At 36.7% G+C, this 16,864-nt stretch overlaps 1 protein-coding gene across 1 annotated transcript; it reads left to right on the plus strand.

The window, feature by feature from the left end:
• Positions 1-1,844: 1,844 nt before the first annotated feature.
• LOC145640891 (WD repeat-containing protein VIP3-like) lies at positions 1,845-10,346 on the plus strand. The gene is made up of 2 exons (XM_081692121.1): positions 1,845-2,311; positions 9,515-10,346. The coding sequence occupies exons 1-2, from the start codon at positions 1,970-1,972 to the stop codon at positions 10,139-10,141; spliced, it is 969 nt and encodes a 322-aa protein (XP_081548247.1). The 5' UTR covers positions 1,845-1,969; the 3' UTR covers positions 10,142-10,346.
• The last annotated feature ends 6,518 nt before the right edge of the window (positions 10,347-16,864 follow it).

The following is a 16,864-nucleotide window of genomic DNA, read 5'->3' on the forward strand; positions in this document are numbered from 1 at the left end:
CCTATTATTCCCCTTGGTTCTCACATGGTCTTATATATATATATATATATAGTTGATTTTAACCTAATGCATCGACCCGAAAATTAACCCGACCTGAACTGACCTGACCCGAAAATTGACCCGACCCGAACTGACCCGACCCGAAGTATTGACTCGATACCCGACCCGACTCAATTATCAGTGGACTCGAAATCAACCCGAAACCCAAATGACCCGATCCAACCCAAACTTGACCCGGTAACCTTTTGACCAGAGCTTGACCCGACCCATACCCAACCCGAATGACCCATTTTCCAAGTCTAGATATATATCCTGTGCATTTTGCACGGGTACACTCTAGTTCTTATACAATAGCCTAGTCTAAGGGCCTGTTCTCATACGTTGAAATTCAGTTCAGTTCAATTCAGTTCGGTTCAGCTCAGTTCAGTTCAGTTCAGTTCAGTTTAGTTTATGTCTAATGATATTGCTAATGATATAAAGCCAAATTTCATTATTTTAAGCTCTTATTACAACGACGATAATAATAATAATAATAATAATAATAATAATAATAATAATAATAATAATAATAATAATAATAATAATAATAATAATAATAATAATAATAATAATAATCTAATATATATAAATAAAGTAGGCATTTTTCGGGAGTATTTGGCGCGCCACATAAGAAAAGGTATTATTTTGTCCAATGAAAAATTAGATTAATAATTTATTTTAGAATTAAAAAATTTACTCGCAACCTAATCAAAAGTGACGAATAATATTTAAGAATTTTGACAGATATGTAAAAAAAATGAATAGAGAATAATTTTTTTTTTTGACAAGAATAATTAAAATTTAAATTATTTTTAAAAACCAATAATTATCTTCTCTTAAAAATTAAAAAAAAAAATATTTATCTATATGAATGCAAATTTTTTATCGCAAATATTTTTAATCTTTTCCTAGCAAATATTATAAAACTAAATCTCATATGACTAATTTCCCATAATTTTTAATAGTCAAACGATTATAAATGAGACTAACATTCTAAACAGAACGGGTATATTAAATAAATGCACAGACAAAAGACTAAGACGAATAAAACTAAATCTCATATGACTAATTTCCCATAAATTTTAATAGTTAAACAATTATAAATGAGACTACCATTTGAAATAGAACGAGTATATTATATAAACACATAGCCAAAAGACTTATTTTGATCAATTAAAAAACTAGATTTGTCATTTATTTTATGAATTAAAAATTTAAATTGTCACATAAGCAAAATTAGTGAATAAGGTTTGAGATTTTAAATTCAAGCGTCACATAAAATTAATAAAACAACAAAAGATAACTTTAGTGTTAAAATTAAAAATTTATCTTATGATATTAGAAACTTTATCTATATATTTAATGAATGATCTTCATAAATATACAAAATTTTAAATTAAATAAAATAATTTATTAGAACCGTGCATCGCACGGGCTTACATCTAGTAATAATAATAATAATAATAACAACAAAAAATTTAAACTTTTATTTTATTTTAAAAAGTGTTTTGTGTTCTTTTGTCATAATACTATTTTATTTTTAAATTATATAGTATATGTGGTTAAAATGTTTTGGGGTATCATGTTTATAATATATTTTCCATAAATATTATAATTATAAAGTATATTTTTCATAAATATTTTAATATGTACATATGTATAGTAATAAATAATCAAAGATCACTAAGTTCAGTTTAATTCAGCTGATTTCAGTAAATGAGAACAGGCCCTAAACCTTGTTTTTTCAAGGACTCCAGGTTAAGTAAACCGGCCTTCATTTCCATTCGACTGTAAAAACCAAATCATAAAATCCTACTGCAGTTCGAAATCTACATTCCACCCACCTCTTCCAAAATCCCAAGAAAACCAAAAACCCAAGCCTACAAAATTACATCAACAATTTAACCAAAACCCCATAATTGTTGTTGCAATGAAATTAGCCGGCTTAAAATCCTTAGAATCAGCTCACGACGATTCAATATGGGCGACAACATGGGTTCCGGCGACTGAAACCCGTCCTTCTCTCCTCCTAACAGGCTCCCTTGACGAAACTGTTCGCCTTTGGAAGGCCGACGATGATGTTGTGTTAGACCGCACTAATACCGGCCACAGCCTCGGCGTTGTCTCTGTTGCTGCTCATCCTTCCGGGGTTATCGCCGCTTCGGCTTCCCTTGATAGCTTTGTTAGGGTTTTTGATGTTGATTCCAATTCTACTATTGCCACCCTTGAGGCTCCACCTTCTGAATCTTGGCAAATGCAGTTCCACCCTAAGGTATAACACATTAACTTTTTTTAATATTAGTACCCAGATAAGTAATTTGGCTTAATTTGTTTTTTTTTTTTTTTTTAATGAATGTTTTAGAGTGGTGAGTGCATTGATTTGAGATATTTAAGTTAAATTGCGGATGTCAACTAATTTAGTTGGTTAACGTATTAGGATATGGTAATACTGGGTATTGAATTAGTCATCGGTTTACTGACTATGTCACGAAATATTTTCCGTAGTTTCATTAGAGTGTAGAGTAGAGTATTTATACAAGTGATTAGGGCTCAAGAAATAGGCCTGTTAACTATACAATATAAACACTAATTATAGGCCCTAACACCCCCCCTCAAGTTGGAGCATGCAAATCACAAATGCCCAACTTGCCAAGTAAATACATGAATTGACTTTTACTCAAAGCCTTAGGTGAAAATATCCGCTAATTGGTCCGTTGTCTTCACATAAGACGGACTAATGATACCATCCTGAATCGCATCACGAAGATAATAACAATCAACCTCAATGTGCTTGGTACGCTCATGGAAAACCGGATTCTTCGCAATATACAAAGTAGATTGATTATCACAAAACAAACTCATAGCACGGGGATGCGAGACACCCAAACTCAGAAGAAGGGCCTTTAACTATTTCAACTCATGAGTAGTTTTAGACATTGAGCGGAATTCGGCCTCTGAAGAAGACTTGGCCACAGTGTCCTGTTTCTTAGTCTTCCAAGATATAGGAGAAGCACCATGAAACACCAACCAGCCAGAGATAGAACGGCGCGACAAGGGACAACTTGCCCAATCTGAATCACACCAACCAGTAATATGTAAATCACAATCTGAACTCAAAAGGATTCCCTGACCCGGACATCCCTTCGAGTACCGCACTGTACGAAGAGCCGCTTTCCAATGGTCCTGTCGCGGTTGTTGCATGAATTGAGACAAAATATGCACCACGTATGCCAAATCCGGTCTAGTAAAAGACAAATAAATCAGACGACCCACAAGTCGTCGATACTGCTCTGGATCAGAAAAGAAAGAGGACTCTGATTTCGCCGCTCAATAGGAGTTCCTGCCGGAGGAGCACCTAGCAAACCAGACTCTGCAATAATGTCAAGTGTATATTTCCGTTGACATAAAAATATGCCTTCCGGACTACGAGCAACCTCTACACCAAGAAAATACTTCAAAACACCCAAATCTTTCATATGAAAACAGTCACTCAATTATGACTTGAATGTTGAAATCGCAGAAGAATCATTACCAGAAATTATCAAATCATCAACATACACCAGAACACTAAGTTGTATAGACCCAGATTGCAGAGTAAAAAAAGAATAGTCAGAGTACGATTGCACAAATCCGTACCTTTTCAGAGAGGCGGCCAATTTAGAATACCAACAACGAGGTGCTTGTCGAAGACCATACAACGACTTCAGAAGACGACACACCATACCAGGTTGAGAGCCATGAAACCCAGGGGGAAGCTTCATATAAACTTCCTCATCAAGATCACCATGAAGAAATGCATTGTGAACATTCATCTGATGCAATTCCCAATTCTTTGCAGCAGCGACAACAAGAAAAGCACGAACAGTGACCATTTTAGCAACGGGAGCAAAAGTCTCATTGAAATCAATACCATCAACCTGATGATTACCAAAGATATCAAGACGAGCCTTCAATCTCTCGAGTGTGCCATCAGAATTAAGTTTGACCTTGTAAACCCATCGATACCCAAGAGCTTTCTTACCCGGAGGCAATTTTTCCATTACCTATGTGCCATTTTTTTCTAAAGCATCAATTTCCGTTTGCATAGCCGCTTTCTACCCCTCATCTTGCATTGCCTCCTTGAAATTACGAGGCTCAACTACCGTATCAACAGCTGCAATAAAAACACGGTGTTGCACAGAAAATTTATCACAATTCACAAAAAGTGTGCTAAGGGGTAAGGAGTACCTGAGGAGCATGGAGTAGGCGATGAACATTGCGAGATAGATGAACTAGGTAGAGATATAGTGTGTGCAACATAATCCCGGTGCCACCCCGGGGGTTGCCTTGGACGTTGAGCACGGTCCAACGCAATAGGAGAGGTAGAAGAGGGGTCCGGAACAACCACATCAAGACTGCCCGTACCAGTGGCCGAGGAGGTAGCAGAGGGGGCAGGGGACACCACGGGACTGCCGTGGTCATGGACAACAGCCTCAGGTGACCCGTGGGGGGTAGAAGCAGTAGCACGAGGTTGTGAAGAGTTTTCAGGCACAAGAGAACCCTCACCAACCTCTATTACATATTCCAAATCATCAAAATCGTGATCAACACCAACATAGTCATTAGGCACACCCTCGGCACCCACAGTAGAAGAAACCGAATCACCATCTTTCACAAACGGGAATTCATTCTCATGGAATTTAACATCACGGGAAACAAAAATATCACCGGTTTCCAAATCATACAACTTCCAACCCTTCTTGCCATGAGGATAACCCACAAACACACACTTTCTACTCCTAGGTGCAAACTTGTCACCCTTAGCTTTTTGGTTATGAGCAAAACAAAGACAACCAAACACCCTCAAAGCATCAAAATCGGGTTCTTTGTCAAAGAGAATTTCATATGGGGTTTTATTGGCTAGCAAAGTAGAAAGAGTACGATTAATCAAATAAACCACCCCAAGGACACACTCACCCCAAAAAGTAATCGGCAAATTACCTTGAAACATCAAAGCACGACTCACATTCAATATATGTTGGTGTTTACGCTCTACCCGACCATTTTGTTGAGGTGCGCCAACACAAGAGGTTTGGAAAAGAATGCCATTTTCAGTAAAATATGGGATCATGGGTTTAAATTCTGTGTCATTGTCACTCCGCACACACTTAACATTGACATCAAATTGACACTTAACCATAGCAAAGAAAGAGCAAAAAGAAGAATAAACTTCGGTTTTGTCATTCAATAAATAAACCCAAACACCACGTGAAAAATCATCAACAATCGTCAAGAAATAATGAGCACCACAAGTAGAAGCCGTGTTATATGGTCCCCACAAATCACAATGTATCATTTCAAGAATACGACTAGCACGACTATCACTATCAAGAAAACTGGCTCGGGTTTGTTTTGCTAGAGGACAAATTTCACATGCTTTATGTAAACACTTAGGAGCAGAACTACCTCGAATAGAAGGAAGCAATTATGCCCTAGACGACGATGCCACAACTCGAACGTAGAAATGTCCGGACCTGTGAGAGCACACACTTTTGGGAGACGCCGGAAATAATATAATCCATCTATCTGTTCACCGCCTCCAATTAAGCTCCCCGAGGATTGATCCTGTATAGCACAAAGAGAATTAGTGAATCGGACAAAGCAATTAGAGTCATCAATCAACTTAGACACCGAAATTAAATTGCAATTCAATTGCGGAACAAATAGAACATGTTGAAGAGTAATGTCATCTGTCAAAACAACACGACCCTCCTTAGTAGCCATGGCCTTAGCACCATCGGGAAGACCAACGGGACAAGAAGTAATGAAGTGAGCATCTTGGAGAAATCTCTCATCGCCGGTAACATGATGGGATGCACCGGTGTCAATAATCCACGACGATGATAAATAAGCATCATTAATAGAATCTGTAGAAAGAGCAAATACACCACCCAAACTAGGAGTAGGGGTGGAAATAGAGGTCATCGGCAACATAGAGGAAGCAGCGGCAAAGGCAGACTGAGGAATAACAGTAGATGCAGTAGGTGAAGAGGCGTTCAAAGGAGCAGCAGTATTGGAAGCCGCGGCCTGTGGTCGCGGGATAAACCTGCGGGCTGGCAGAATCTGTGGGACTGAAGCAGACCCCGCGGGACAGGCTCGCGGGTTGGCACCTCGACCTGGCTGAACGTGCGGCAGAAGCTCAGCAGACGAAGGTGCAGCACCCGCGGCTGGCAGAGCGTGCGACAGAGAAGCATCAATGGACGTCAGGGAAGGTCGACGACCTTTATGCCCGTATTTTTCCAGCCACCAATCGGGCAGCCCATGGACAAGGAAGCAAGCACCATAATCGTGGCCCGATCGATTGCAGTGGGTACAGAACAATTGTGACTTAGCATTCACCATTGTTGATAACAGAATGTTAGAGTAGAAATTCAGAGTAAGAGGTCCGAAATTCAGCAAGATAGAGTAGCAATTGAGCAATTTGACAATGTAGAGTAGCAATTTAGAATAGGAATTTAGAGTAAAATAGCAGAAATTTAGAGGAGAATTGGTAGAACTTTCAGAAATTTGGAGTCGAAATTTCAGAAATTTGGAGTCGAAATTTCAGATTAAAAACAAAATAATCAGAAATTCAGCAATTTACAGTAGAAATTCGGATTAAAAATTCAGAAAATTAGGGATTAGAATGTAGAAGTTTAGGGATTAGAATTTGATTGGCTCCGATACCATGTCACGAAATATTTTCCGTAGTTTCATTAGAGTGTAGAGTAGAGTATTTATACAAGTGATTAGGGCTCAAGAAATAGGCCCGTTAACTATACAATATAAACACTAATTATAGGCCCTAACAGACTATCCCAATTCCAAATAAATATGAGCTAATTTTGGAGAATTTTCGAACTCTAATGTTTAACTGTTACAATGTGTAGTCATTGTAGTGAGTGTGTTAACACTCTTAACTTTTTTTTTTTAATTTTAATACCCAGATGAGTAATTTTACTCAATTTGTGTTTTTGTGATGAATGTTTTTGAGTTTTGAGTGCATTTATTTGAGATATTTAAGTTGATTGCGGATGTCAACTAGTTTAGTTGGTAAAAGCATTAGGATATGGTATCAATACTCGATATTGAATTAGTCATCAGTTTGCTGATGCAATGTTTGACCGTTATAGTGTGTAGTCATTGTAGTGAGTGTGTATATGAATTATTTTTCGGATGGTTCCTAGCATTGTTGTCAATTTTTTGCTGGGTATCGTCCGGTTGCCAGATGAGCCGTTTTTTGACCTTTCCTGTTGTTTGAACTAATTCGTAATTTCTCCTTCAAGGATAGAAGCTAGAAGCAAATAGCAGCCATAGGGATAGGTATTCAATTGCTTGCTTTAAAAGGTATGAGATTGCTCGCAGAGGACTAAGGTCGACAGATAGGGATAGGCCAACAAATGCAATGAGAAAGTCTTCTTCTTTTATTGCTCGTTAGCACTTCTCTTTTCTTGCAGATGAATTTCTCGAATACATATTTCTTTTCTGTAAGTGAAAGACTACAAGACCATAGAGTAGGCAGAGAATGGAAAGCAAGCAGGAATCCAGTTTCCTTTTCTTGTTTGGAGAAGTCGAAATAGGGATTGAGTGTAGTATTTTTAGAAAACTTGCTACGTAAATGGATATATGACAGAATAATGTTAAATTTGAAGAAATTTATGTTTTAAATTTGTTTTATGTGTTTTTCTACTCATCTTAGGGTTTGTGCTGTGTATTTCATTGCTAGGAGAGTCCATATCTGCATGCAGCATGTTGTGTATGCACGACAAAAATTTTAGTATTCCTTTCGTCAAATTTGAGTAATGTAGGAATTGAATAAGTTTGATTACAAGGCATGCCAAATTCTTACCTTTTTGGATGCTCTGGTTGTGTTTCGTATTAACGAACAACCTTATAATGAAATATGAGTTGGTAGCATCAAAGATCTTATCATCAATCATATACTTTTACAAGTATCAGAATTCATGTGGACTGTGCAGTAAATGTTTTCTGCAGCATGTAGTAAATTATACGAGGCCAAATAAAGATGTACCCTGATGTCCGCAATGATCATATGATTTTATTATTTTTAAAAAAAAAATTAATAAGAAGAAAGAAACTGGAATGGAAGTTTTCATTTTTTGGTAATTGGTTAGCTCCTATATATTTCTGCACCAGGTCTTTGGTCACTGGTCTGTCCTTACCAGAAAGGTGCAAGATGGTTTTTCCCTTTTAAATTCATTGCCAAAGCAGGATTAGACAAGTGCTTGCCCTTCTGGGTGGCTTGTGAGTTGTGAGCTTGTACTAGGGTTATATGTAATTGTGTTATTATGCTCACGTGGTTCTGTACTCTGGAGATGCTACTTTCAATATATTATGATATTTTGTAACAGCATTTTTAACCTATTTTGCATACACTTACATGTTATAAGTGAACTTGTTGCCCTGTTTTGTGCTTGCAATTGCTTATTCACGTTTACTTGTGGTTACTTTGCTAGAATATCTTATCATCCTGCCATGTTATTATTTTGAGTTGTTTGGTTGTATATCAATCTATGCCATTTCATGTCCAGTACTGTATGTTGTTGGTCTTGGAAAAGATCTTTTTCTGATATTGATATTCATGGAAATTCGGGGGTCCTTGCTGATTCATATGGGATTCCACATGCCTCTGCTCCTGGCTCTCCTTTAGCCTTTTCCTTGGAACCACAGCGCTCATGACTTGATGATTTACTCTAGGATGATACTGAATCTGTTGTAGTTTACCTGCATGTTCCGTTTTCTTCTTGATGACAATTGTAGTCTTATCCCCGTAATAGGACCAAGACAACTGGAATGACCATCACTCCCTCAACCTTTCCTCATTGCTTTTTTTTGTAATAAGGAAAACTTTTTTGACTTCTTTTGTTGGAGGGACAGCCACACACTACTATATAAATTTGCATTTTTATCCATTTTGGGTGCTTCTTGCTCATTTATGATTTTTTGTTGCCCTTACATGAGCTTTTGTTGCTATCTTATCTATGTAAATAGTATCAAATATATGGAACTATATATATATATATATATATATATATATATATATATATATATATATATATCCCATCTTGGATTCCCTTTTAGGTGGTCAGCCAAGTTAAATCACCTAAATGATATAACTTCTGTGATTGAATTCACAGTTTTCCCGGGGGTAGTTATTTAAGTTGGACTCCAGTTGCTTGGGCAATGTCACCATACTGGTTAACCATCTATTTACTGCACATAGTGTGTTAGTCTGGTCTGTCTGATGTGCTGGTTTACTTATATTCTGAATTCAGTATTAATGTCAATCTGAATCACCACTGCATTTTTTACTAACTCTTAATGCACGGTAAAATGGTCAACGTGCCTTGTTAAAAGAAACGAGGGTATCAAACAACTTGAGATCTGCTCTCAACTTCTGATGTTTGTATTAATCCTATGCATCTTTTGTCATCAGGGTACCATGCTTGCAGTTGCTGGAGGAAGCAGCACTTCAATCAAGGTTTGGGACACTGCCACATGGCAACTTGCTGCATCACTACAAATCCCCCGTCCTGAAAGTAGCAAACCAAACGATAAAATTGCCACCAAGAAGTTTGTCCTCTCGGTTGCTTGGTCTCCTGACGGGAGACGTTTGGCCTGCGGCTCAATGGATGGAACAATCTCTGTTTTTGACGTTGCACGCGCTAAGTTCTTACACCACCTTGAGGGCCACCTCATGCCTGTTCGATCCCTTATCTACTCTCCCAATGACCCTAGAGTTCTCTTTTCGGGATCTGACGATGCCCATATACACATGTATGATGCCGAAGGAAAGAGCTTAATTGGGTCAATGTCAGGTCACTCAAGCTGGGTTCTGAGTATTGATGCAAGCCCAGATGGTGGTGCCATTGCAAGTGGATCAAGTGATAAAACGGTGAAGCTTTGGGATCTCAGCATGCGGGCAGCTGTTCAGAGCATGACCAACCACTCTGACATGGTATGGGGGGTAGCGTTTCGGCCACCTGGTGGGGCCGGTGTCCGGGCTTGTCGACTGGCCAGTGTGTCAGATGACAAAAGTATTTCACTGTATGATTATTCTTAGTTTTTATTCTTGTAGCATATTGACAATTCAGATTTTTGGTTTAGGATTTTCTGACCTCACAGCCTTCTGACAGTGTTTATCAAATGTATCGATCAACATGTTTATTAGAGCTGTGGATTTGACAATTATTTCTGGGTTTATTGTATTGTATTTTGCTTTGCATACTTAAAGTTGTTGTAATATGGTTCAGTGCGGCCTTGTTTTACAGTTGTGTCCCATTGCAACAATGTCTGATAGGTTGTACTATTCAAATCCTTATATTGGAAATTGTGATATACTTTGATACGAGTATCAATGGTGATGACTTTGAAGATTTGATCAAAAAGCAACAAAGCTTGTACCTAAACATTGATGTGTCCATGGCTAGCAACTCACACTACCTTGGACATCAAGACAAGTCCACGGCTTGTAAGGTGACTCTTCTTGGTGTTCTTGAACACACTTGAGTGTTCTTTATCTCTTCTTGAGGAACTTAGAAGACTCTTGAGGGTTTTTGAAGATTCTTGGAAGATTCTTTAATTTGCTTTCTTAGATTTTGCTTTTAGGTTTTACCTTTCACTTGAAAGGATAATTCTTGGTTTAAGCATTAAGTTTCTTTAAAGTTATTTTTGGTAAGTTTTTAGGATATTTTTGTTAAGTTTAATAATCTGAATTAGGCGTCTGGGAAGCTAAGGAAAACGTGAGGGAACTTAACTAAAATAATTCTAAGTGGATGAGCTAAAAGGTGGTGGCGTGGTGTAGGAGTTCTGCGGCGTGGGGTGGTTTTCAGGTTGGACGTTTGGTGGTAGGAGTTTAGCGGCGTGAGTGGTTTTCGAGGAGGGGGAAGGCAAAATCCGGCGTCGTGGAGTGGTTCTGCCAGTTTTTGGTGGGAGGGATAGGTGTCGGCAACCTGGGTTATGGTGTCGGCGGCTGAAGCAAGGTGGCGCCGGTGGTGGGGCTAGTTGGGTTAAGGGATTTTCTTTTTTTTCTAAATTTTTTTTTCTTTTTATTAAGGAAATTTTTTAAACCTATAGGCTATTGACACGTGTCAAATTATGGGCCCCTCTAACGAATTCCATCCAAGAATTTGTTAAGTGGTGAAATAAAATTTGTGAGTTTTTTTTTTTTTCCTTCTTTTTTTTTTTTTTTTTTTTTTTTTTTTTTTTGTGGTGTTATAATAAAGCTTTTAAATTTTGTGTTGTTATAATCAAAATTTGGGTTTTTTTTGTGTTATTTTCTAAAATTTCCTAAAAACAATATATCATTTGTTAATTTTTGTAAATATAATTAAACACCAAAATTAATTATTTAATATGAAGTAACCTAAATGTTATATTATATCAGTTTGTTTTATATGTTAAAGAGATGTTTTTTCGAGCTGTATATCATAAAAAAAGCTCTTTCAAGTAATATATTTTGTGGTTAAGGTAAATGTGTTATCGTATCAATTTGTTTCACTTGTTAAAGATATTTCTTTTTCTAGCTATAAAAAATTCCTTTTAGTAAAATATTTCATGGTTATAAGAAAAAAACTTTAATTTAAATTTGGGATACATATTTTAAATACTGAACTATAACCTATATAAATTAAGGTTGAGTAACTGAAAGAAATGAAATTAATTTTATAATCATATTGTTGTTAAAATATACACATATAAGTTAGCAATTTAAAATTTTGAATTTATGAACATGAATAACTATTTTTAATACAACTTTATTATCATAAGATTTGTTATTATTGGAGTGATGGTTAAAGTTTAACTTTAAGGAATATGTGGTCATGAGGGTTCAAATACTATTGCTAACAAATTATAATTTTTTTCTGTGGAAACATTGATCATTGGTAATAGTAGGTGACATATTATTTTTACTGAACTGAAATTATTTTTTACTGATTATCTATTATATTTCTTCTTTACAATTACTAATTTTTACTGAATTGAAATTAATTTTACTGAATTGAACTTATTTTTATATATTGAGTTGAAATTATTTTTATTGAATAATATTTATTTAAGGTGAAATGAATAAGGTCTTAATGTGACGTCTCTACAATGATCAAATCTTGTTTTTACACTCTATTCTAAAAGCTCACTATTTTGAGAACAACTCAATGTTAGAGGCATATTGAGGCTATAATATAAGTTATTCATGGTGAAGTTTATAGGGTTTGAAGTTTCTATTGACTGACGATTTAATAAGATGGAGTGTTGGTAATGGCACAAATATTCGCGTGTGGCTGGATTGATGGTTATATGGGCTGCCAATAATGAGCTAGTCCCCATTAATATCATATATCAACAAGCCATGTTGATATCATGGCTTTATCGTATATAATTGGAACTTTTTCCGACATGTGTTTGTAAAGTAGTGGAATGCTGACTAGGACTCCGTAGCTGCAATATTTTTATTGCAAAAGTGTAACGGATTTTAAATGGACGACAAATTTTTCGTCGTCTTCTTCATTCTAATGAAATTTGGGTAAACTTGTGAAAGGAATGGTGTCCTTCCAACAAGTGTATTATTCTAATAGAGGGTTCAGAGTTATTAAAAAGCTAATTATTCAGTAAGGTCAAGTGATTGGACTGCCTAGGTGGAGGCTGCTTTCGATCAATAATATTAATGTACAATTAATATTACAACTGAACCTTGACTGAACTCTTCGGGTCACACCCAAGCAACTAACAATCCGCCACGACGAATAAATCCGAAAGGAATTAATGAGTCACTCGAGTATTGTGAACAAAGACGTCAAATTCTAAGCTTAGAGCGTCGGAACCAAATCTTAAAAGTCGAGCCGAAATTTAGGAAGTGGCGAGACGGGAAAATGCTTGCAAGTAACAAGTAAAAACCCTAGCCGCGCGAAAGGCTAGGGAAGCGCGCCAAAGAGAAGTGCACCGCGTGGCAGCTGTAGAAATCTACTTTTGGCCTCTTGTCCCGACAGGAAGTGCAATGACGATAAATAAAACTATCTTCGTGTTGGATCAAAGTGAAGAATACTTATGGATAACTGGTTAAGCCACAAAACACAAAAGACTAGCCCAAATTAAAAATAAAAGCCAAAAAAAAGGTCCAATTAACTAAACACGATCATAATTAGGCTTAAGCCCGTGCTTAAAACCTAATAATGACAGATGTAGGAGCGCCTAGGTTAAATCTTAGTGCTGCCGCAGAAAAAAGCCACGCGCATCTCAAACAGTCGCGCTGGGCTGCCGTGCGCAACTAATCCAGTTGCGCGCGACACCTAGCGCAACCTCCAGAGTTGCGCTGCGGAAGATTCAACATTATATGAAAAATATAAAATCGAATCTTACCATAAAGCCGCGCGCAAGAAAATTAGTTGCGCTGCCCATAGCAACGCAACCAAATCACTTGCGCTGGGATGCCGCGCACAACTCCATCTGTTGCGCGCGACACCTGCTGCGGCGGAATGCTTGAAACCCTAAACCTAATCATTCCCTATAAATAAGAGCTTAAACCGAGGCTTAAAGACACAGAAAATAACCTAAAACTCTGGTGAAATACTTGTGAACTTGTGCAACCTAGCCCCTCTTGTCCTAAACACTCACTCTTTTTATATTTTGTTACTACGGTGGAGGTTCCCCAACAAGAAGGAGTCCATAAGTGTTCTAAACGGAGATCTAGCAAAGTGAAGTGGTAAATTTCCGAGCACTTAGTTAAATCACATTTATTTCTCTTATTTAAAAGGACCTTAATTAATTAATTAATTAATTAGTGTTGTTTGATCACCTTTAAAATAATTAATTAATCAATTCCACATAGTATCTTGCGTTAAATAAATATTAGAATTGAAATAAATAATTGTTGGTTGATCACTTAAGCCAAGGCGAATATTGTTTATTTTCTTGTCCTTTTCACGAATTTGATTAAATAAGAATAACAACATCACGATGTAATTCCTACGTGAATTAATGCTTGTAAATAAAATCAACTAACATAGTTTTAGGTATCGCGTTGCATATATTGTTTGGTGATGAAATTGTAAAAAAGGAAGAGCTAGTAGAGGCCGCACTAGGGATAGGAAAACGACTCCCCTCTAAAAGGAACGTTATTTTAGTACCCTCGCTCCAGAACTCATTTCTGGTTTATAGACCAATTTGGGCATGGGTAAACTTATGATTCGTGCTAATTATTCCATGAACTCTACATGGAAGAAAGGCATGAACGAGGTTTATGAGTTTTTCCTAAAACTCATTGGCGACTCCCTACTTGTTTCATAAAAAAAGCGTAAAGATAGAACCAATTCTAATTCAAGGTCCCCCAAACAGTCAGGAATTCAAATCCTACTACACCCTAACAAGTGTAAAGTCCTAGGCTTTTAAGCGGCCATGGGCATTTAAGGAGAGTACCCCTTACGATGGGATCACCCTCCTTACAACAGCGCCATGTAGCAGCACACGTGGCAGCCACGTTGGTAGCCACCAAGTGGCAGCGCGCCACGTGGCAAGGGCCTCGGACCCGGGTGACGGGTCATGGACGTGGGCCGAAAGGTGGTGGCCCAACCAAACCCATCTTGGGGCTCAAGGTTGGGTGCCACATGGCTAGCTCACAATGGATGTGAGTTGCCTTGGGGAGCAAGTGAGGAAGTGGTCCTCACCTAACCATGTGACACTTGTTACTTAGTTATTCCTTTGTTTATTTAACTAGGAATTGAATTCAACGTTTTTTCCATGTGAGATCTTTTTGTGAAAAGTCCAACATAAGATGAGAGGAATTCACAAGGAAGCACTCCTTATAAATAGCTAAGGCATACCTTGGGATGTTAACTTGAGTAAGAGCTCAAAAAGACATCTCCACTTAAAAGAAAACCTTTAAGCTCATTAATTACCCGGGTAGTTATTTTGGTCCGACTTGGCTAACCTCCAAGTAAGTGTAGGCGTCGCTCGAAGTGCGCCTACATTAAAAGCATGTGTGAATATGCTTGGCACTCTTAGAAAGTGGGAATTGACGTATACGATTAGGGACTAGGAAAGTAGGGAGCCGCCAACAAGTTTTTAAGGAACTTGTAAACCGTTCACGGATCATAAAAGGCAACCACGATAAAGGGACAACGATAGGCAACAACGATTGACCCGCGAAGGTTACACCCCATTCATAATCCATGAGATTACTAACTCCATATGGTTCGGAACCACGAAAGGAGGATCGGGGATGATGGTACTAAGTGAGTCATGGAGACACATTCGCCCGTATTGGCCTCTACTCGATTCTTTTAGTGAAAAATAATTCCTCCGATCTCAAAGGCATACAAACATAGATTCAATTTGCTCCAAACTATTATTAAGCTAAATTGGTTTAATATTAATTCAACATATAATTCTAATATATTGTGATCACTTGAATTAAACAACAAGATTAAAAAGGAACCTAAACCGGTTGTCCAAATTATCTTATTAGGCGTGATTTTCAATTACATATTCCCTTTAACATGCAATATAGTGATCATAAATAATAATAGAATCAACATTAATATTGGAAGCAATTCAACAATAATAGCGTTAGTCAAATCAAATAATAAACCTAATCATGATACTAGCAACATAAAAATAAAATAAGAGTAATTAAATTAATTAATTACTCACATTCCTAAACTGTTAGTAACTTCAAGTATAAATCAAATTGAAATAATTAAATTAAGAAGTAGAGTTGATTTGGTCCAAACCCTCAGTTAATTCTACCTTTTCACGCCTTGGTTTTAAGTATAGAACTTCAGGTAAAGTATGAACTCCTTGGAGTGCTTAGGGGAAGTATTTTGAGAGAATAGGGTGGCTAGTGTTTAGGCTAAAGAGGGAGAAGAGAATTATTTGATGATCAATCTTGTTGATGATTGAAAAAGGGGAGATATGACCTCTATTTATAAGGAAAAAAGAGGGTCGAAGAATCAAGAAAAGATAAGAATTCGAATCGGATAAAACTCTTGCGATAGACAGCAGTTTTTGCAGTTTTTGTTTTTATCATATCTTTTGATCCAGAAATTGGAATAAGACGAATAAGATATCGTTGGAAAGATCTTGAAGTCTAATTTCTAATCCAATTAAAATAATATTAAAATATTTTATATAATAAAAGATATGACTGAAATAGTGAGACGGTGTCAGTTTTGGATAGAGTTTGACATTTTATTCATATCTTTTTCGTTATAACTCGAAATTGATATTATAATATATCATTGGAAAGATAATTTCAAGGTTATCCAACCATATAAAATTTGGATAAAAAATATGAGGCAAAAAAATAATATCTGTCTATCTTTGAACGTCTTTCAATTCGAATAAAATTAGGAGTTTTAAAAAAGGGAGTTTTATTCAATTTCAAACTCTTTAATCTTATCTTTTCAAAAAGGATAATCAGGATCTTTTAGAAACTTATAGAAGCTTCTAATTAATCCTAATTGGTTTAGGGATGGGACTAAATCATTTGGACCCTCCACATGATCATTGGGTCGTAGGTAAGGTGGGCTTAGGTTCGGTTTGGGCTCAGTTTAATATTTTGGCCATAACTTATTCGTTATAACTCGGATTTGGGCTTATAATATATCGTTGGAAAGCTCTTTTCAAAACCCATCCAACTATTCAATCATTTAATCCAGATTATGGACCAAAATAAACTGGAATAAACGTTTTTATAAAAAGGACACGAAATGAATGATTTTAAAGGACACAAAATGAATTATTTTGGGTTTAAAGGCACGAAAAGTGGAAATTAAGTTATGGTTTGGGAAAA

The sequence above is a fragment of the Chenopodium album genome, chromosome 7 (genome assembly GCF_948465745.1).
Source record: "Chenopodium album chromosome 7, dcCheAlbu1.1, whole genome shotgun sequence".
Taxonomy (NCBI): Eukaryota; Viridiplantae; Streptophyta; class Magnoliopsida; order Caryophyllales; family Amaranthaceae; genus Chenopodium; species Chenopodium album.